This window comes from Pelophylax lessonae (assembly GCF_965119305.1).
Source record: "Pelophylax lessonae genome assembly, chromosome: 5".
In the NCBI taxonomy this organism is placed as follows: domain Eukaryota; kingdom Metazoa; phylum Chordata; class Amphibia; order Anura; family Ranidae; genus Pelophylax; species Pelophylax lessonae.
This window is the reverse complement of record NC_138772.1, coordinates 545,498,134-545,517,770: the sequence shown is the minus strand read 5'-3', so window position 1 is coordinate 545,517,770 and position 19,637 is coordinate 545,498,134. Positions and strand designations below refer to the sequence as shown.

The 19,637-nt window shown below is 49.2% G+C and overlaps 1 protein-coding gene across 14 annotated transcripts in view; it reads right to left on the bottom strand.

Annotated features, from left to right (window-relative positions):
• Positions 1–18,696, bottom strand: part of SCRIB (scribble planar cell polarity protein) — a 295,493-nt gene extending 276,797 nt beyond the window's left edge. For all 14 annotated transcript variants that reach the window (XM_082257570.1, XM_082257580.1, XM_082257581.1 and 11 more), the window contains exon 1: positions 18,325–18,696. In XM_082257570.1, coding sequence (XP_082113696.1) covers positions 18,325–18,483 — 159 coding nt within the window. In that variant the 5' untranslated portion in view covers positions 18,484–18,696. The remainder of the gene's footprint in view (positions 1–18,324) is intronic.
• Between the last annotated feature and the right edge of the window lie 941 nt (positions 18,697–19,637).

Below are 19,637 nucleotides of genomic sequence, written 5' to 3'. Positions count from 1 at the left end.
AAACGCGACCAAATGGACGTTTCAAACGTCCTAAAAATTCCAGCATTCAAAGGGACTTTTAACAACGTCCCGTGTACATGGAGCCTTACACTGCTGACAGACAGCTCTGGGAGGCTGTGATGTGCCCATCACCCATCCAGCTCTATTCTCCTGTGAAGGGTCGGATTCTATAGACCGGACTACAACATGCAACCGTAACTGCAAAACTATCAGTAATGATTCACACATATGCGATGTCAGACATTTCATGCGATTCACAGCGCACGTCTCTGTAAATCACATGCAATGTCTGTGCGATGCAAATTCAGCCATACAGATTGTATGGCTGAATTTGCATCGCATTCGGATCAAAGTCACACAGGACACTTTTTATGGTCCACCACAGAATCGGATCGTATGGGCGATTCATGTCCCGACTGATAGTTCGCACTGCAATGTGAAAACTGACCTGGGGGTGTCGTTAACCTTGTATTGAGACCCCTAGCGATTGCATATGGCAGTGTCAGGGAAATGGCCGTGAGAGAGCTGGCAGTACTGCCAGTAATGCTATTGGATGTTCTCGGGGTATTCCTGTACGCCCTGGCGCAAGAATGGCGTACCGGTGTTCGCAACGGCGCTAATTGGCGAACGCCCATACGCAATACGTGCCAGACAGAGCCTTTTGCTGGCCTATAAAGGTGGCGGTGGAGTGCCTCTCATTGCTGGTTTAATCGTCAGCTTCCCAGTGTTCCTGTGTCTCCTGTATTCTGCCCTTTTGTTACCTGGCTTGCTCCTGACTGCGATTGACCTTCTCCTGGCTTGACCCTTGGCTCTCTCCATCCAACTTGGCTTTTGCTCATCTCCTGTGAATGACCCCGGCTTCCTCCGTTGACCTTGCTACCTTCTTCTGCCTGAAGGCCTCGGCCTGCTCCTGCTTCTCCTACCTGGCTTGCCTTCAAGTTTGCTCAGTGTTTGACCCCCTGCCTGGACTTACCTCTGCACCAGTTGCCTGCCTTCTTGGAATCTTCTAGAGACCTCTGCTCTGTTGTGCTTCCAGCCACCCAGCAAGCTACTGAAGTTCCTCTGCTCTTCTCATCTGTACCCTTCTGGCAGCCCATGCTCCTTTGGACGCCACACCTCCTGTACCATCTTCAGGGGTGTGCCGCATGGTTAAGTAATATGATACAGTAACGATTAAGCACACAGTCAGTGTGTGAAACGCGTCTACCTTGTCACGATTGTCATATTTGGATGTCCAGTCAATAAATCTGGATTTTGACTCAACCTGGAGTGCTGCCAATTCCTTTTCATTTATCAAGTTTTCACGGAGGCGAGCCGGGGCATGCATCGGTGTGAATCATCAGGCAATCACACCACCTTGAGCAGTGAGTTCTTGTCTTTTCAATTGCTTACCTCTGCACCAGTTGCCTGCCTTCTTGGAATCTTCTAGAGACCTCTGCTCTGCTGTGCTTCCAGCCACCCAGCAAGCTCCTGAAGTTCCTCTGCTCTTCTCATCTGTACCCTGCTGGCAACCCATGCTCCTTTGGACGCCACACCTCCTGTACCATCTTCAGGGGTGTGCCGCACTTAGCTGCAATGGAAGCCCTCAGCACCTTGGCCTCGGATCAGGTATCAGACAGGCAGTGTGAACTGCCTGATAGTTGAGTGCGATGCGGAAACCCGCAGTGCAGTCGCAGGGTTTCCGCATCGCATATGTGTGAACCGACACTCAATCTGATTGTATAACCCAACAATCACATTTATATATTGCGGTGTATTGTTTACACTAGACTGACAAATTAGAAGAGATTATCAATAATGGAGGAGATCCTACAAGAGACAGCTGGCATATGACAAACGTTTATTATTATTACACACAACGAGGGCAGACAGTGCAGTTACAAAACAATTCAATAGAGGATTGAGAGGCCCCTGCACGTTAGAGGTTACAATCTAAAAAGGAGGGTCAGCTGATAGAAAAGGTAATAACTGTAGGGGATGGGCTGATGGAGAAAATAAAAGTACAATTAGATGGGGGCAGAATAGGCTTCTTTAAAGAGAGGGGTTTTCAGGGATTGCCTAATAGTGGACAGAGTAGAAGATAGCCAGATAGTTTGGGCTAGGGAGTGCCAGAGGATGGGAGAGGCTCGAGAGAAGTCCTGGAGGCGCGCATGGGAGGAGGTGACAAGGGAGAGCTAGCAGGCAGGAGGTCTTGGGAGGAAAGAGAATGATTTTGTTGGTATTTTGGCCTGGACATGACCTTCTAAAGTGAACCAAAGCTAAAGAAGAAGATGCCTTGATATGTAGGAGGTCTGAGAGCCTGGACCTGACCTTCGAAAATGAACTAAAGCTAAAGAAGAAGGTGCCTCGATATGTAGAAGTTCCGAGAGCCTGGACCTGACCTTCTAAAATGAACCAAAGCTAAAGAAGAAGGTGCCTTGATATGTAGAAGATCCCTAAAATGACATGTTTCCCCTGAGCCTGTTAAGTTACCTCTGGGTGACGTCACGCTATGAATATTCACCTCCAGTATGCAGAGCTCCACCACCCAGACACCTCACAGCTATACAGTCAGAGATTTCACAGCGTGCCCCCTTTCAATGCCAGAGTGACCACAGCGTTCCTCCTTTCAATGCCAGAGTGACCACAGCGTGCCCCCTTTCAATGCCAGAGTGACCACAGCGTTCCTCCTTTCAATGCAGAGTGACCATTGTGCCCCCTTTCAATGCCAGAGTGACCACAGCGTGCCCCCTTTCAATGCCAGAGTGACCACAGCGTTCCTCCTTTCAATGCCAGAGTGACCACAGTGTGCCCCCTTTCAATGCCAGACTGACCACAGCATGCCTCTTTTCAATGCCAGAGTGACCACAGCATGCCTCTTTTCAATGCCAGATTGACCACAGCGTGCCCCCTTTCAATGCAGAGTGACCATCGTGCCCCCTTTCAATGCCAGAGTGACCACAGCGTGCCTCCTTTCAATGCAGACTGACCATCGTGCCCCCTTTCAATGCCAGACTGACCACAGCGTGCCCCCAGATTGACCACAGAGTGACCACAGCGTGCCCCCAGATTGACCACAGAGTGACCACAGCGTGCCCCCAGATTGACCACAGAGTGACCACAGCGTGCCCCCAGATTGACCACAGAGTGACCACAGCGTGCCCCCAGATTGACCACAGAGTGACCACAGCGTGCCCCCAGATTGACCACAGTGTGCCCCCAGATTGACCACAGCGTGCCCCCAGATTGACCACAGAGTGACCACAGCGTGCCCCCTTTCAATGCCAGAGTGTATTAATGATCATCCTTGTTATAATGATCACAGCACAGCAGGTGCTCTTTGGCTCTGTCACAGTGTCACGTGGCTGTTGGGTACTGACTTTGTTATGGCTGTACTAGGTGCTTCAGAATCAGACTAACACTGTACGTCCATAACAAAGTCACCTAGTACCCAACAGCCACGTGACACAGAGACCCATACCGTCCATAAGGGACCTGCTGTGCTGTGATTATTAATAATGTAAATGTTAGCGCACAGTGGGGACGGAGTCTGCGGACTTTACCTTCCTGTCAGTTGTCTGTCATTGACTGCCGCTCGCCTGTGCACCGTCCGCCACCGCCGCTACTGAGATTGCCGATCTGTGTCCTCTCAGATTGCCGATCTGTGTCTCACCTCACAGAAACTTCTCCCTCACTCCGGGACCTGTGGAGGGAGCGGAGAATCACTCCGCCGATCGAGGAGGGCAGAGCATAGGCAGTGGGCGGCCGGCGCCCGGCCGGAACTATAATGTGAAGCGGTGCATGCGACCGCACTTCATATACCTACGCGCGCCCGAAAATGGAAAAAAAGTCCCTGCTCTGCTACAGCCTCCTGGCCTGTATCTGTATGGCATGGCTTGAGTAACGCCGGAAAGCGCGTTCCTCAAGCCAAGTAAAGTAATTTAATTACCGATATTACGAATGTAACGCTTTACTTTACTACGTTACCAAAAATAGTAACGTAGTTACTGTAATCCGTTACATTGTAACTCGTTACCCCCAACACTGTATATATAATATATATTTTTTTTTTAGCAGAGACCCTAGGGAATAAAATGGCGATTGTTGCAACATTTTATGTCACATGGTATTTGCACAGCGGTCTTTCAAATGCAATTTTTGGGAAGAAAAACACATTTTAATGAATAAAAAAAAAAAAACAGTAAAGTTAGCCCAATTTTTTGTATAATGTGAAAGATGATGTTACGCTGAGTAAATAGATACCCAACATGTCATGCTTTAAAATTGTGCACGCTTGTGGAATGGCGACAAACTTCGGTACTTAAAAATATCCAAAGGCGACACATTAAAAAAACTTAAAAAATCTAATAAAAAATTAACGGTTACCTGTTTACTTACAGAGGAGGTCTTGTGCTAGAATTATTGCTCTTGCTCAAGCGATCGTGGGGATACCTCACATGTGTGGTTTGAACACTATTTACATATTGTGGGTGTGACTTGCGTATGCGTTCGCTTGTGCGTCCGAGCTCAGATTTTTTTTTTTTTTTTTTTATTTTAAAAAAAATGTTTTGATCACTTTTATTGCTGGATGTAAACATTCCTTTGTGACAGTGATAGGTGCTCTTTATAGAAGAATCTGGGATCTAAAATACCCCAAATCCCTCCTTTGCACTTAAAAGCATCCAAAACACCAAGTTTGGCTGTTTTGAACACTTTCCTTTTTTTTTAATCTGGCGCCTTTAAGGCTCCAGTACCCAGAATTGATGTCATGACATCGCTTCCGCGTTTTTACATCGGAGACCCAATCAGAGCCAAATGCGGCTTTGTTCGGGTCTTCGGCCAGCCGGCGAACGTGTCGCATGGGTCTCCCAATGGAACGGAGGACCAGGGCGAGCCGTGAAAGGCGGCAGGCAGGGGAGTGGGGGGAGGTACCCTCCGGCTCCTTGTAATGCCAATCGAGTAGCTGCTCAGCTGCATCAGTTATTACAAGTAAGCCGACCGTCGGCTCTAAACAACGGTACTGGGGCGATGCCTCTAGCTGCAGGATCACCCGGTACAACCCCTTCAAGGCCTGGCCGCATATTTGTTCCGTCAGCGCGAAGGGGTTAATATCTTAAGACGGAGGTCAACTTACTTGATATACACTGATCAGCCATAACATTAGGACCACTGACAGGTAAATTGAACAACATTGATTATCTTGTTACAATGGCACCTGAAAGCGGGAGGGATAGATTAGGCAGCAAGTGAGCATGTTGTCCTTGAAGCTGATGTTCAAAGAATAAAAATGGGCAAGTGTTAGGATTTGAGGGACTTTAAGAATAGCCAAATTGTAGAGGCTAGACAACTGGGTCAGAGCAAATCCAAAACTGCAGCTCTTGTGGGATGTTCCCAAGTCTGCAGTGGTCAAGACCAACCAAAAGTGGTCCAAGGAAGGAGAACCGGTGTTCCGTGAGAATTACCTACCCCGTGAGAAAAACCTACCCTCGTCACTTCCGGCCAGGAACAGCTGAGCAGCGCAGCAGTGCGCATGCTCACAGCCCCGGATACGTAATGGAGCAGCTGAGGAGCTGACTAGTGCGCATGCTCACTAGTATGAAATGATCACGGTGTCCGTGAAAAAAACCTACCCACGCGGCGGTTACATTAAAACAGCTGTGCTGCAATACGAGTCATCTCCGCTCCTGTCCCTGTCACTTCCCTGATCTGGGCTAGTAAATATAAAAGCGGCTTTCGGCACCGGGACATTTTTTTTTCATACACCCGCCGCAGCTTTTATATTTATTAGCCCAGATCAGGGAAGTGACAGGGATAGGAGTGGAGAGGACTCGTATTGCAGCCCAGCTGTTTTAATGTAACCGGCGCATTACACACTGCCGTGATCATTTCATACCCACCGGAAGTGACGAGGGTAGGCATTTCTCACGGGGTAGGTTTTTCTCACGGAACACCGGCCAACCTGCAATATGGTCATGGACGACCAAGGCTCATTTATGGAGGTGGGGAGTGAAGGCTGACCTGTGAAGTCCCATACAATAGAAGAGCTACTGGAGCCCAAAATGCTGGTGAAGGTAATGCTGGTTTTGATAGAAAGGTGTCAGAACATACAGAGCATCGCAGTTTGTTGTGTATGGGGCTGTGCAGCCACAGAGCGGTCAGGGTGTCCATGCTGACCCATGTCCACAGCCAAACCGGAGAAAGTGACCACACACCAAAACAATGACTTGATGGATGGTAGCAAATATTTATTTGTACAAAGGTAGGTAGTGAACAAGCACGCTGTTGGTCGTGTGAAACGCGTCTACCATTTCCATTCTGTTGTACCTTGCATCCAAATTTGTGCAAATAAATCTTTGCTACCATTAAGTCATCGTTTTGGTGAGCGGCCACTTTCTCTTCATAGCCAAAAGTGCCTACAATGGAGATGTGAGCATTAGAACTGGACAACAGAGCAATGGAAGACGGTGATGTGGTCTGATCAATTCAAGAATGGTGTGAGGAACACGACGACGAGTTTGAAATGCTTACTTGGCCTCCAAATCTCAGTCCAATCGAGCATCGGAGGGATGTGCTGGAAAAACAAGTCCAATCCATGGAGGTCCTACCTCACAACTTACAGGACTTAAATCAGCCTCTCCCAACCTTGTCAACACACAGGAACCCTTGAAATAATGTTCCAGTCTGAGGGAACCCCTGCTAAATATGACTACAAGTCATGATACATTAGTGTGATGGTCAACGGGAAGAACGCTCCTTACCATTTGGAAGAATTCTCCCCTTACAGATAGCTAAAAAGATAATTGATGTCAATGGGAACTTATTAGAGAGGCAGAAATTACTCACTGCTCAAGATACCCCTGGAGCCACCTCTGCAGGAACGCTAGGGTTTCACGGAACCCTGGTTGAGAAACCAGGACTTAAAGGATCTGCTAATGAGGGTTTGGTTTCATATACCACAGCATATCATCTGAGGTCTAGTGAAATCCATGTCTCAACAGGTTATGGGGGGGTGGGGGGGCGGATTATAATGTTATGGCCTATCAGTGTATATCGGACCCCAAGTGCAACTGACATCACAGGGCCACACGATATTCAAGGAGTTTATTGCTACAGAAAGAAAAAACTGCAGACATGTGACAGGAGATGGTCAAAGAATGATTGCATACTTTTAGTGCCAGTCCACATTGGTGTGATGCAGGAACCCTGCGAATCCACTGCGGATTCCCACATGGCACCCGCGTTTCGCAGGCAGATGCAAATACCCCCCCCCCCCCCCCCAGCCACACAATAATCACTAAAGCCTCGTACACACGCAACGATTATCGGCCGACCGATCGGCCGTCTTTTGTCCAGTGTTGTTGTGTTGGTTGAAATGTGCTCTAGACTGCACACAAATTTTCTCGGCCAACAAAAACCAACTTCAGAAGTGATGTCATGTGCTGGTTTACTTTCCGTGTGTTTTTTCTTCTCTGAGCATGCCCAGTCTTGCTCATCTGAATTTTGTCTGCGGAGATCTGTACTGACTGACGGAAAATCTGCCGTTCTGTTGACGGCCAACAAAAATTTTATAGCCTGCACACCAGATTTTGTTCGGCCGAAAAGTCGGAGTCGGTTGTCGGAAGCATCATACTAACAAGCCGACAATCGGCCGATCGGACGTTGGCCGAACATTCACGGCCAACAATCGTTGCGTGTGTACGAGGCATAAGGCTCCATTCACAACCAAAGTGTATCATTTTCAGGTATTTTTTTGGGCATTTTTTGCAGATATTTGGAGGCAGGAATTGACATCTAACAAAAGTGCCTGTAATCTGCCAAAAAAGAAACATGTCCTTTTTGGAGCTTCAGGTGTTTTGCTTCAAGCAACACAAATAAACAGGGGCCATTGAAATGAATGGGATTTTGCTTGTTGGGCGTTTTGAGACTTCAGAGATGAGCGTTTTACGAGCTGAAAAACGCTTGGATGTGAACAGGGGTTTAAAAGACTCTCCCTAAAGCCAAAAGATATAATTCCCACAACAGTGTAAGCATGCGTATCACATATTAAAAAAAAAAAACCTCAGTACAATTACTGGCTAGTGAATGAGGATAAACATGGAATGAGAATGACAAATCCGATATCCCCGTCACTGAGATCTTAGGTCAGGAAGGGGTTACAGAATCACACCGCATCCTCCGCTAGTATCTCAACCACAATGAAGGGATAAATAATGCATTAGGAGTGGGGAGGACGAGCGTATTACAGCACACAACACAGGGGAAGGGCAGAGTGAGACACGAGCACCGGGGAATAGGAGGGATCCTCCCACTACAACATCTCACCTACAAAGAGATCACATCTGGATTTTATACGTTTCAGGTATCTACAGTAACTGAAGGCAACGTCCTTATCCTGGTCCTGAGGAGAGACTTTCCAGCACATGGAAGAGTGTTCAGCAATGAACTTAAAGTGGTTGTTAAGCCACTATGTCATCTTTACATCATCCCCTCTGTTATGGCACTTTTCCACTTAGAGTACCGGCTCGGCTCCACTCGGCACTGCTTGGCCCAGCTCGGCTCGGTTTGCTTTTCCACTGCGTGGTACGATTCGGCACATTTCAGCACTGTATAGGCTCTACTCGGCTCGGTTTGCTTTTCCACTAAAGTAGTAAGTGGGTGGGATTACAACGATTCTCTGACCAATCAGTGGCTAGTAGTGACAAACAATCAAGGCTGCATGCAAAGGATTGTGGGATGTGGTATTGGTACGGCCCGCTTGGAACCCCAACCAAAGTGGTACTGTTTAAGCGAGCCGTACCATGTAGTGGAAAAGCGCCGCTGTACCAAACCGTACCGAACCGTTCTAACGCGTACCATGCAGTGGAAAAGCACCAAACCGAGCCCTACCATGCAGTGGAAAAGCGCCAAACCGAGCCGTACCATGCAGTGGAAAAGCCCCAAACCGAGCCGTACCATGCAGTGGAAAAGCCCCAAACCGAGCCGTACCATGCAGTGGAAAAGCCCCAAACCGAGCCGTACCATGCAGTGGAAAAGCCCCAAACCGAGCCGTACCATGCAGTGGAAAAGCCCCAAACCGAGCCGTACCATGCAGTGGAAAAGCACCAAACCGAGCCGTACCATGCAGTGGAAAAGCGCCAAACCGAGCCGTACCATGCAGTGGAAAAGCGCCAAACCGAGCCGTACCATGCAGTGGAAAAGCCCCAAACCGAGCCGTACCATGCAGTGGAAAAGCCCCAAACCGAGCCGTACCATGCAGTGGAAAAGCCCCAAACCGAGCCGTACCATGCAGTGGAAAAGCACCAAACCGAGCCGTACCATGCAGTGGAAAAGCTCCAAACCGAGCCGTACCATGCAGTGGAAAAGCACCAAACCGAGCCGTACCATGCAGTGGAAAAGCGCCAAACCGAGCCGTACCATGCAGTGGAAAAGCGCCAAACCGAGCCGTACCATGCAGTGGAAAAGCACCAAACCGAGCCGTACCATGCAGTGGAAAAGCACCAAACCGAGCCGTACCATGCAGTGGAAAAGCACCAAACCGAGCCGTACCATGCAGTGGAAAAGCACCAAACCGAGCCGTACCATGCAGTGAAAAAGCACCAAACCGAGCCGTACCATGCAGTAGAAAAGCACCAAACCGATCCGTACCATACAGTGGTAAAGCGCCATTAGATTACAACCTGTATCCCAGTTCCTGTGCTTTGTATAAAAAAAAAAAGCAGATTTCTACATGTTTTCACAGCACTTGTCGGCGCTCACGTGACTCCCGGCTCTCTCCTCTCCCTGTCTGACATCTCCAGTGGGTGAGGCCGAGAACTTCCTCTGACGTCAGCCGGGGAGGAAAGGAGGAGAGATCCGGGAGTCATGAGAGCGCCGATAGGTGCTTTGAAAACAGGTAGAAATCGGCTTTTATTTTTTTAAATAAAAGCACAGGAACTAGGATACAGGTTGCTATCTAACGGTGGGGATGATGTAAAGATAACATTTTTGTAGCAGCTGGAAGGGAAGCAGAGCTATGCTAGTGAGAGCTGACAGGCAGGGAGGGGAGGAGGGAGACAAAGGAGAGCTGCAGATAGCTGCGGATGACGGAGGCATGTACACTGACCAGGGGTGTCAGGGCTCAGCAGCCATGATACACCGTGGTCAGTGTACAGAGATACAGAGGGGAGGGTAGAAACTGGCAGGATCATCCAGGTTTTTTTTAGGTGATACGGGGGCCCAATTTCACAGCACTGTGCTGTATAACATGCTTTCAGGGAACAGGAGCCTTTTTTTTTTTTAATAGGGTAACAAACGCTTTATTTAACCATCAACAAGTGGGAATGTGTTAAAGGGCAACTCCACTCAAGTATTACTTTCTAAGTGCCATGGACTGGCACTAACGAAGGAAAATGACAATTGATACAATTTTCGATTTTCCTGGGGCCAACACAGCAGCATACTAAGCTTAAAGGGTAACTCCACTTTCGTGGGGGGGGGGGGGGAATCAGCAAATAAAGAAAAACAATATAGCGTATACAATGACAAATCATTTTGTAAGTGAAGGTTATTAAAAATGACTTTTCCTTTTCAATCTGCAGCTGTTGTAATTTTCTGTAAAATGAAATGCAAGATGGCCGCCTGGAGCTGTTCTGTACACAGAATGTATACTGACCACACCCCCAGAAATATAATTTCCTGCTTGTGTGATCGGATCACCAATTTTCCCAGAAGTCTGCACTAAGATACAAGTCAGATTTCTGGCATCCCCTGCAGCAAAAGTGTCATTTTTGGTGAGATCCTCCCAATAGGAACACATCTAAAAGGGATGCAGGCCCGGCAGTTTTCCTCAGAGCCCTGCAGCTGCCACAGCTGATAGATAATTATGAAACCACTCCCATTAGACCCACTCAGCACAGAGGCACTGAGGAACAAACAGTGATTTCTTCAGAATAACAAAAGGTAGGAATCTGCAACAAAGTGTGTTAAAATCCCTGCAATGTACAGAGATCACCCAGAGGGGAATGTTTTTTTTTCTCAACAAAAGTGGAGTCACCCTTTAAATAGTCTCTCAGTCTGGTTAAGTAGGTTACACAATCATGGGGAAGACTGCTGACTGAACAGTTGTCCAGAAGACAGTCAACGACACCCTCCACCAGGTCAATGCTAAAGAAGTTGGCTGTTCACAGAGTGCTGTATCCAAGCATATTAATGGAAAATTGAGTGGAAGGAGAAAAATGTGTATAAAATTTTGCAGTCTCCCAGTCTGGTTCAGTAGGTTACACAATCATGGGGAAGACTGCTGACTGAACAGTTGTCCAGAAGACAGTCAACTACACTCTCCACCAGGTCAATGCTAAAGAAGTTGGCTGTTCACAGAGTGCTGTATCCAAGCATATTAATGGAAAATTGAGTGGAAGGAGAAAAATGTGTATAAAAATGTGCAGTCTCAGTCTGGTTTAGTAGGTTATACAATCATGGGGAAGACTGCTGATTGAACAGTTGTCCAGAAGACAGTCAACTACACACTCCACCAGGTCAATGCTAAAGAAGTTGGCTGTTCACAGAGTGTTGTATCCAAGCATATTAATGGCAAGTTGAGTGGAAAGCAAAAAATGTGTATAAAAATGTGCAGTCTCTCAGTCTGGTTTAGTAGGTTACAAAATCATGGGGAAGACTGCTGATTGTACAGTTATGCAGAAGACAGTCAACGACACCCTCCACCAGGTCAATGCTAAAGAAGTTGGCTGTTAACAGAGTGCTGTATCCAAGCATATTAATGGCAAGTTGAGTGAAAGGAGAAAAATGTGTGTAGAAAAAGGTGCACAAGCAACAGGGATAACCGCAGCCTCGAGAGGATTGTGAAGCAATAGTCATTCAAGAATTTTGGGGAGATTCAAGGAGTGGACTACTGGTGTCAGTGCTTCAAGTGCCACCACACACAGATGTATCCAGGACATGGGCTACAACTGTCACATTCCTTGTATCTAGCCACTTCTAAACCAGAGACAACTTTAGAAGCATCTTACCTGGGCTAAGGAGAAAAAAGGACTGGACTGTTGCTCAGTGGTCCAAAAGTCCTCTTTTCAGATGAAAGTAAATTGCAGTGCCTTAAATCTGCAGATATACAGTCATGTGGCTACAGACTATGAGTGCCTACACACAGAAGTACAGTGATATTCTTCAGGAAGAGTTCCAAATGGTACCTTTTTATGCCATGGCTAAGAGGAAAAAACAACACATTTCTATGTACTTTCTATAAAACAGCAACTCAAAAAAAAGTTTTGCACGCATAAAATCACCTAAAATTAGGAACGTTTTTTACAACTGGAGAAGTAACGTACTATAGACAATAATGCAGCTTCACTGGTCAGCTATCACGAAGGTAAAAAGCAAGTAACCGCATTAGACGGCCACTTAGGAGCAAACACACGTTTTGGAAAAGATAACAGAAAGTACATAAACCGCCCAGTGTTTCGCCTGCTCAGATTTCTTGCTGGCTAGCGATTGCCTGGATACCTGAATCAGCAGAAAAATGTAGTGTATTTCGGCTTCCACTGCAAATATGCAATGCTCTGCTTAGCTTTTTATTTATTTTCTCGCTGTTATTTGAAGTTATTTCGTTTTATGTTTGAACCCCCCCTTCCTTTCTGCACCCTGAAACACAAAGTTTGAAAATGATGGTATTGCGCCCAGCTTTGACCAGCGTCACCCCCTGAAGCATTCGGCGTGCACAAAAACACAATATTCCCAATGCAAACTTTCCTGAAAAGGGTTTTACATGTAAGCGGCTGCTGCAGCGACCACTGGCTGGAAAACGAAGACATTTAAAGCGAAGAAGTATGTCATCAGCCCTCCAAGGATCTCCAGAATGGGTCCAAAGCTTTATTCACTGGTCACATAGTAACAAAAAAAACAAAGTTTCTGAGCCTTGCAGGACCCATGCCTGATGAAGGGGCCCTGTGAAGCTCCAAAACCTCGCTTTTTATGACTATGATGTGATCGGTTAATAAAGCTTTGGACCCATTCTGGAGATCCTTGGTGTGCTGACAATAAACTTCTCACCACCCAATCCCAGGCACATACCTGGGAACCAGACGAGTCCTACTCCAACAGCCCCTGAGTAGGATTGTACAAAAGGAAGCCCCCAGTGTACTGGGTGGGGGGCAAGATTAGTTGTTGCCATGTATTAGTCTAGCTCAGTGGCCTCCAAACCACGGACCATTGCTTGCTTTTATCCTGCCCTCAAGGCATTATTTCATTCAATGATACCAATGAAGAAGCACAATTTCTACCTATGACACCAATGATGGGGCACAAGTCCTACAAATGATGGGGCACAATTCCTACCAATGACACCAATGATGGGGCACAATTCCTACCAATGATGGGGCACAATTCCTACCAATGACACCAATGATGGGGCACAATTCCTACCAATGATGGGGCACAATTCCTACCAATGATGGGGCACAATTCCTACCAATGACACCAATGATGGGGCACAATTCCTACCAATGACACCAATGATGGGGCACATTTCCTACCAATAATGGGGCACAAGTCCTACAAATGAAACCCATGATGGGACACAATTCCAACCAATGATGGGGCACAATTCCTACCAATAATGGCACAATTCCTCCAAAAGGCAAAGGGGATGAGGCACAATTCCTACAAATGATGGGGCACAAGTCCTACAAATGATGGGGCACAATTCCTACCAATGATGGGGCACAATTCCTACCAATGATGGGGCACAATTCCTACCAATAATGGGGCACAATTCCTACCAATAATGGGGCACAATTCCTAACAATGATGGGGCACAATTCCTACCAATGATGGGGCACAATTCCTACCAATGATGGGGCACAATTCCTACCAATGATGGGGCACAATTCCTACCCATGATGGGGCACAATTCCTACCAATGATGGGGCACAATTCCTACCAATGACACCAATGAGGGGGCACAATTCCTACCAAAGATGGGGCACAATTCCTACCAATGACACCAATGATGGGGCACATTTCCTACCAATAATGGGGCACAAGTCCTACAAATGAAACCCATGATGGGACACAATTCCTACCAATGATGGGGCACAATTCCTACCAATTAAACCAATGATGGGGCACAATTCCTACCAATTAAACCAATGATGGGGCACAATTACTTTAAATGTTACAAATGGGGCATAATTCCACTTGCTGGCATCAAAGATAGGGCATTATTTACTCCTGATGGCCAGTCTGCCCCCCCCCCCCCCTAAAGTCTGTAGGACAGTAAACTGGACCTTGGTTTAGAAAGTTTGGAGACCCCTGACCTAGCTTAATGGTTGCCTTTCCCTATCTAATGGAGGTGAACTGCCCTTATTTTGTACATCTGAACCAAGATGTATTTTGTCTTTACACATTGATTTAGGTTTTTTCCTCAATTTCTGTATGTATGAAAAACATAAGTATAGATTAAAAAAAAAAAAAAAAGGAAGGGAGCCCATCAAAGAACCCAGCCAGTGGGGTAAAAGCTCACTTAAAAGGGATAGGAGGGTATATGTGGCCTAGGCCAGACACCCTCCCCTGAGCTACCCCGGACCATAGGGAGAGGGAATCACCTTGGTCCTACCCCGGACCATAGGGAGAGGGAATCACCTTGGTCCTACCCCGGACCATAGGGAGAGGGAATCACCTTGGTCCTACCCCGGACCATAGGGAGAGGGAATCACCTTGGTCCTATTCCGGACCATAGGGAGAGGGAATCACCTTGGTCCTACCCCGGACCACAGGGAGAGGGATATCCAAGACCTATAGCCAACCACTAGGAGGGGAAAAAAAAAAAACAAGGACCTGAACAGGTAGGTGTGCAGGTAAGACGGGTAAAACAGAAACTGAGGCTACTGGCCCCTTTGAGCCCTTTTAGGGTTCGTTCACACTGAAAAGCAATCCACTTTCAAATCTTTATTTCCAACAGCATCTAACAGGTGGCAAAGAGGCCTTGCATCACTCCCTCACCACCTGCTTTAACCCCCTTGAGTTCCGCACTAGTGCAGCACAACCGCATCGCCTGCAGGGCGGCTCCATTAATTTGCGTACACCCGGGGGCCACTGCCTCTGAAGCTAAAGAGCAGGGATCCTCAAATTACGGTCCTCCAGCTGTTGCGGAACTACACGTCCCATGAGGCATTGTAAAACTCTGACATTCACAGACATGATGGGCATTGTAGTTCCTGAACAGCTGGAGGGCCATAGTTTGAAGACTCTTTACTAAAGAGGATAGAGGTTGGGGGCGGTAAAAGTGTGCCGAGCCCCTTCAGTCTTCTCTCTCTTAGGTGAACTGTCCTGGAGGATGATCCTGGGAAAACCATCCCTATTGTTAAATCTTTGTGTGTCAGAAGAAAGGAGTCGACTGCTGAAATTGTAAAATTTAGTGGTTAGTGCAAATAAAAAGAGAGAATCACGGACAGAAGTGTACAACTCCAAGTATCCCCGGATATGTACAGCTACGTTGTGTTACACAGATGCACATTAAGTATTCTGCATAGGAAGGGTTAATAAATAAAGCAGATAGATATATATATATATATATATATATAAATATTGGGCAGGACAGGCATCGCCTCCACAGATATTGGGCGATACCGATGGGAAGTTGAGCAGCCCCAGCCGATCCCCTGAGCTGTGATCGCTCTGTACACACACCTCACACACGCATGGAACCGGATATCAGACTAATCTGCTAATTACAAGTCTGCTATTATTTTACAGGGTGGCTTTTATCCTGCCTGCAACCTCCGCACTGCCTGCACCAACCAACCTCAGTCCTGAGCTCAGGGGGGGGGGGGGGATTTATTCTAAGGTGCAGAGTGACAGCACCACCCTGAAAGTAAACAAGACAACCATGCAATCCCTGCACCGGCTCCCTCCAATCAATGAACAGCATTCAACCAAGAGAGAAACGATGGAGGGACGCCGGCAGCCCCGGATCGTCTCATGTGACAGGAGAAACTCGTAAAAAGAAAAAGTTTTCACAAAGAGTCAGATGATTGCAGCAGCCAGGCCTGTCAGACGGGTGACTGGGACAGACACGTCTCAACCAATTAGCAGGGCAGTGCCCCTTCCAGAGGCCACAGAGCGGGTAAACAGATCTCAGCACTGCCAAACATAACACAGAGTACAGGAAAACAACAGGAAGGAAGGACGAGGCAAGATGTTCTGCAGCAGCTGCAGCACACATACAGGGACCAGCTAGATAGTGAAATCAATGTATTGTTACCGATTACCAACAATCTCAGGGTCCCAATAAGACTCAACTGGAAGGCCAGACTTATTTTGGACCCCGACAGTGCCAGTCTTCCTCATTTCACCAACCAAGACAGTGCCAGTCTCCCTCATTTCCCTGACCAACAGTGCCAGTCTCCCTCATTTCACCAACCCCAACAATGCCAGTGCCCCTCATTTCACCAACCCCAACAATGCCAGTGCCCCTCATTTCACCAACCCCAACAATGCCAGTGCCCCTCATTTCACCAACCCCAACAGTGCCAGTGCCCCTCATTTCACCGACCCCAACAGTGCCAGTGCCCCTCATTTCACCGACCCCAACAGTGCCCCTCATTTCACCGACCCCAACAGTGCCCCTCATTTCACCAACCCCAACAGTGCCCCTCATTTCACCAACCCCAACAGTGCCAGTGCCCCTCATTTCACCAACCCCAACAGTGCCAGTCCCCCTCATTTCACCAACCCCAACAGTGCCAGTGCCCCTCATTTCACCAACCCCAATAGTGCCAGTCCCCTCATTTCACCGACCCCAACAGTGCCAGTGTCCCTCATTTCACCAACCCCAACAGTGCCAGTCCCCCTCATTTCACCAACCCCAACAGTGCCAGTCTCCCTCATTTCACCAACCCCAACAATGCCAGTGCCCCTCATTTCACCAACCCCAACAATGCCAGTGCCCCTCATTTCACCAACCCCAACAGTGCCAGTGCCCCTCATTTCACCAACCCCAACAGTGCCAGTGCCCCTCATTTCCCTGACCCCAACAGTGCCAGTGCCCCTCATTTCACCGACCCCAACAGTGCCAGTCCCCCTCATTTCACCAACCCCAACAGCGCCAGTGTCCCTCATTTCACCGACCCCAACAGCGCCATTCCTACTCATTTCCCCGACCCCAACAGCGCCAGTGCCCCTCATTTCACCGACCCCAAGAGTGCCAGTCCCCCTCGTTTCACCGACCCCAACAGTGCCAGTGCCCCTCATTTCACCGACCCCAACAGTGCCAGTGCCCCTCATTTCACCGACCCCAACAGTGCCAGTGCCCCTCATTTCACCAACCCCAACAGTGCCAGTGCCCCTCATTTCACCGACCCCAACAGTGCCAGTGCCCCTCATTTCACCAACCCCAACAGTGCCAGTCCCCCTCATTTCACCAACCCCAACAGCGCCAGTGCCCCTCATTTCACCGACCCCAACAGCGCCATTCCTAGTCATTTCCCCGACCCCAACAGCGCCAGTGCCCCTCATTTCACCGACCCCAAGAGTGCCAGTGCCCCTCATTTCACTGACCCCAACAGCGCCATTCCTACTCATTTCCCCGACCCCAACAGTGCCAGTGCTCCTCGTTTCACCGACCCCAACAGCGCCAGCGTCCCTCCTTTCACCGACCCCCAACAGCGCCAGTGTCCCTCATTTCACCGACCCCCAACAGCGCCAGTGTCCCTCATTTCACCGACCCCCAACAGCGCCAGTGTCCCTCCTTTCACCGACCCCCAACAGCGCCAGTGTCCCTCCTTTCACCGACCCCCAACAGCGCCAGTGTCCCTCATTTCACCGACCCCCAACAGCGCCAGTGTCCCTCATTTCACCGACCCCAACAGCGCCAGTCTTCCTCATTTCCCTGACCAACAGTGCCAGTCTCCCTCATTTCACCGACCCCGGCAGGGCCAGTGGCCATCATTTCACCAACCAAGGCAATGCCAGTCTTCTTTATTTCACCGACCCCCAACAGTGCAAGTTTCCATCATCTCCCTGACCAACAGTGCCAGTCTCCCTCATTTCACCGAAACCAGCAGGGCCAGTGCCCCTCATTTCACCGACCCCAACAGTGCCCCTCCTTTCACCGACCAACAGTGCCAGTGCCCCTCCTTTTACTGAACCCCAAGAGTGCCAATGCCCCTCATTTCACCGACCCCAACAGTGAGAGTGCCCCTCATTTCACCGACCCCAACAGTGCCAGTCTCCCTCATTTCATCGACCCCGGCAGGACCAGTGCCCCTCATTTCAACAACCCAGGCACCGCCAGTCATGTGAAACCAGGTACCCCTCACAGAACATACACAGCCCCTCCCCCAGTAAGGTGCCTACCTTGGGCAGCTCCCGGAGTTGATTGGAGTCAAGCAGTAGTTCCTCTAGGCTGCGGCTGTAGCGGTAGATTTCCTCGGGCACAGAGTGCAGGGAGCTGTGCCGCCGGTCAACGCTCTCCACATGACGGTTGCAGCGCCACAGTGGCATGCACTTCAACATGGTGTCCGGTGGGGACAGCGCCTCCTATACAACATATACCGTCCGGGGACCGTGCCCTCCTCTATACCACAGACAGGGCCACCGCTGCACGCAACGCAACACGTGGGGCACCTCATGTATACTACATAGACCCCGCTGGGTGACCCTGACACCCTCTGTCTACGGGACAGTGCTGTGCCAAGGGGGCACCGACCTCTATTACTGTACCCACCAGGGACTGACCACCCCCCCTTTACTGTACCCACCAGGGACTGACCCCCCCCTTTACTGTACTCAACCAAGGACTGACCCCCCTATAGTGTATGCACCAGGGACTGACCCCCCTATACTGTACTCACTACCATGCCAACCAGGAACGAATCCCTCCCCCAATCCCAACTCACTACTGTGCCAACCAGGGACTGTACCCCCTATAGGATGTAAATAGCACAGTTCTGCCAGTCCCAACTCTGCTTCCCCCTCCCCCCATACACAGACTACCCTTGGCTACCGCCCCCCCCCCCGTATTATTCACTCAGTGCCCCCCCCCCTTATATACAGGAATCTCTGGGTGCCCCCCTGTAAATAGGAGTGTGGGGTAGTGAGGGACCCCTCTGTATATAGAGAACTCTGTGTGCCCCCCTGTATATAGAGAGCAGGGTAGTGAGGGACTCCTGTATATAGATGTGTGTGGGGGTAGTCAGGGGCCCCCCTATGTATATAGATGAGTGTGGGGGTAGGCAGGTGCCTCTCTATGTGGGGAAGTCAGGGCCCCCTCTGTATATAGAAGACTCTGTAGTACTGAGAAGCCCTCCTGTACACAGCCCCCCTCCTTGCTGTGGCCCCCCGGTACGGCTCTCTTAGGGCCCCGCTCTCTCCGGTTCTCCAGTCTCTGTCAGGAGGGACTCGGCCCGCTGCTCGGTGCACGACGGGAACTCCACACAACTCGGGCCCGCCCCCCTACATCCGGGGAATGACGTCACCTGACCGCGCCTCCGGACTCCGCACGTCACGCGGGCTGCGCCAATCCACCGCCGACCAGGCTTGACGGATGGAGAGCAGAAACATCGCTGCGCGTCACTGAGAGAAGGAAAGAAATACCTGTGCAGGCCAGAGGAATCGATAGCAGACAGGTGGCTGGCAGATGCAGAGAGCACTTGCCGAGCAGACTGTCT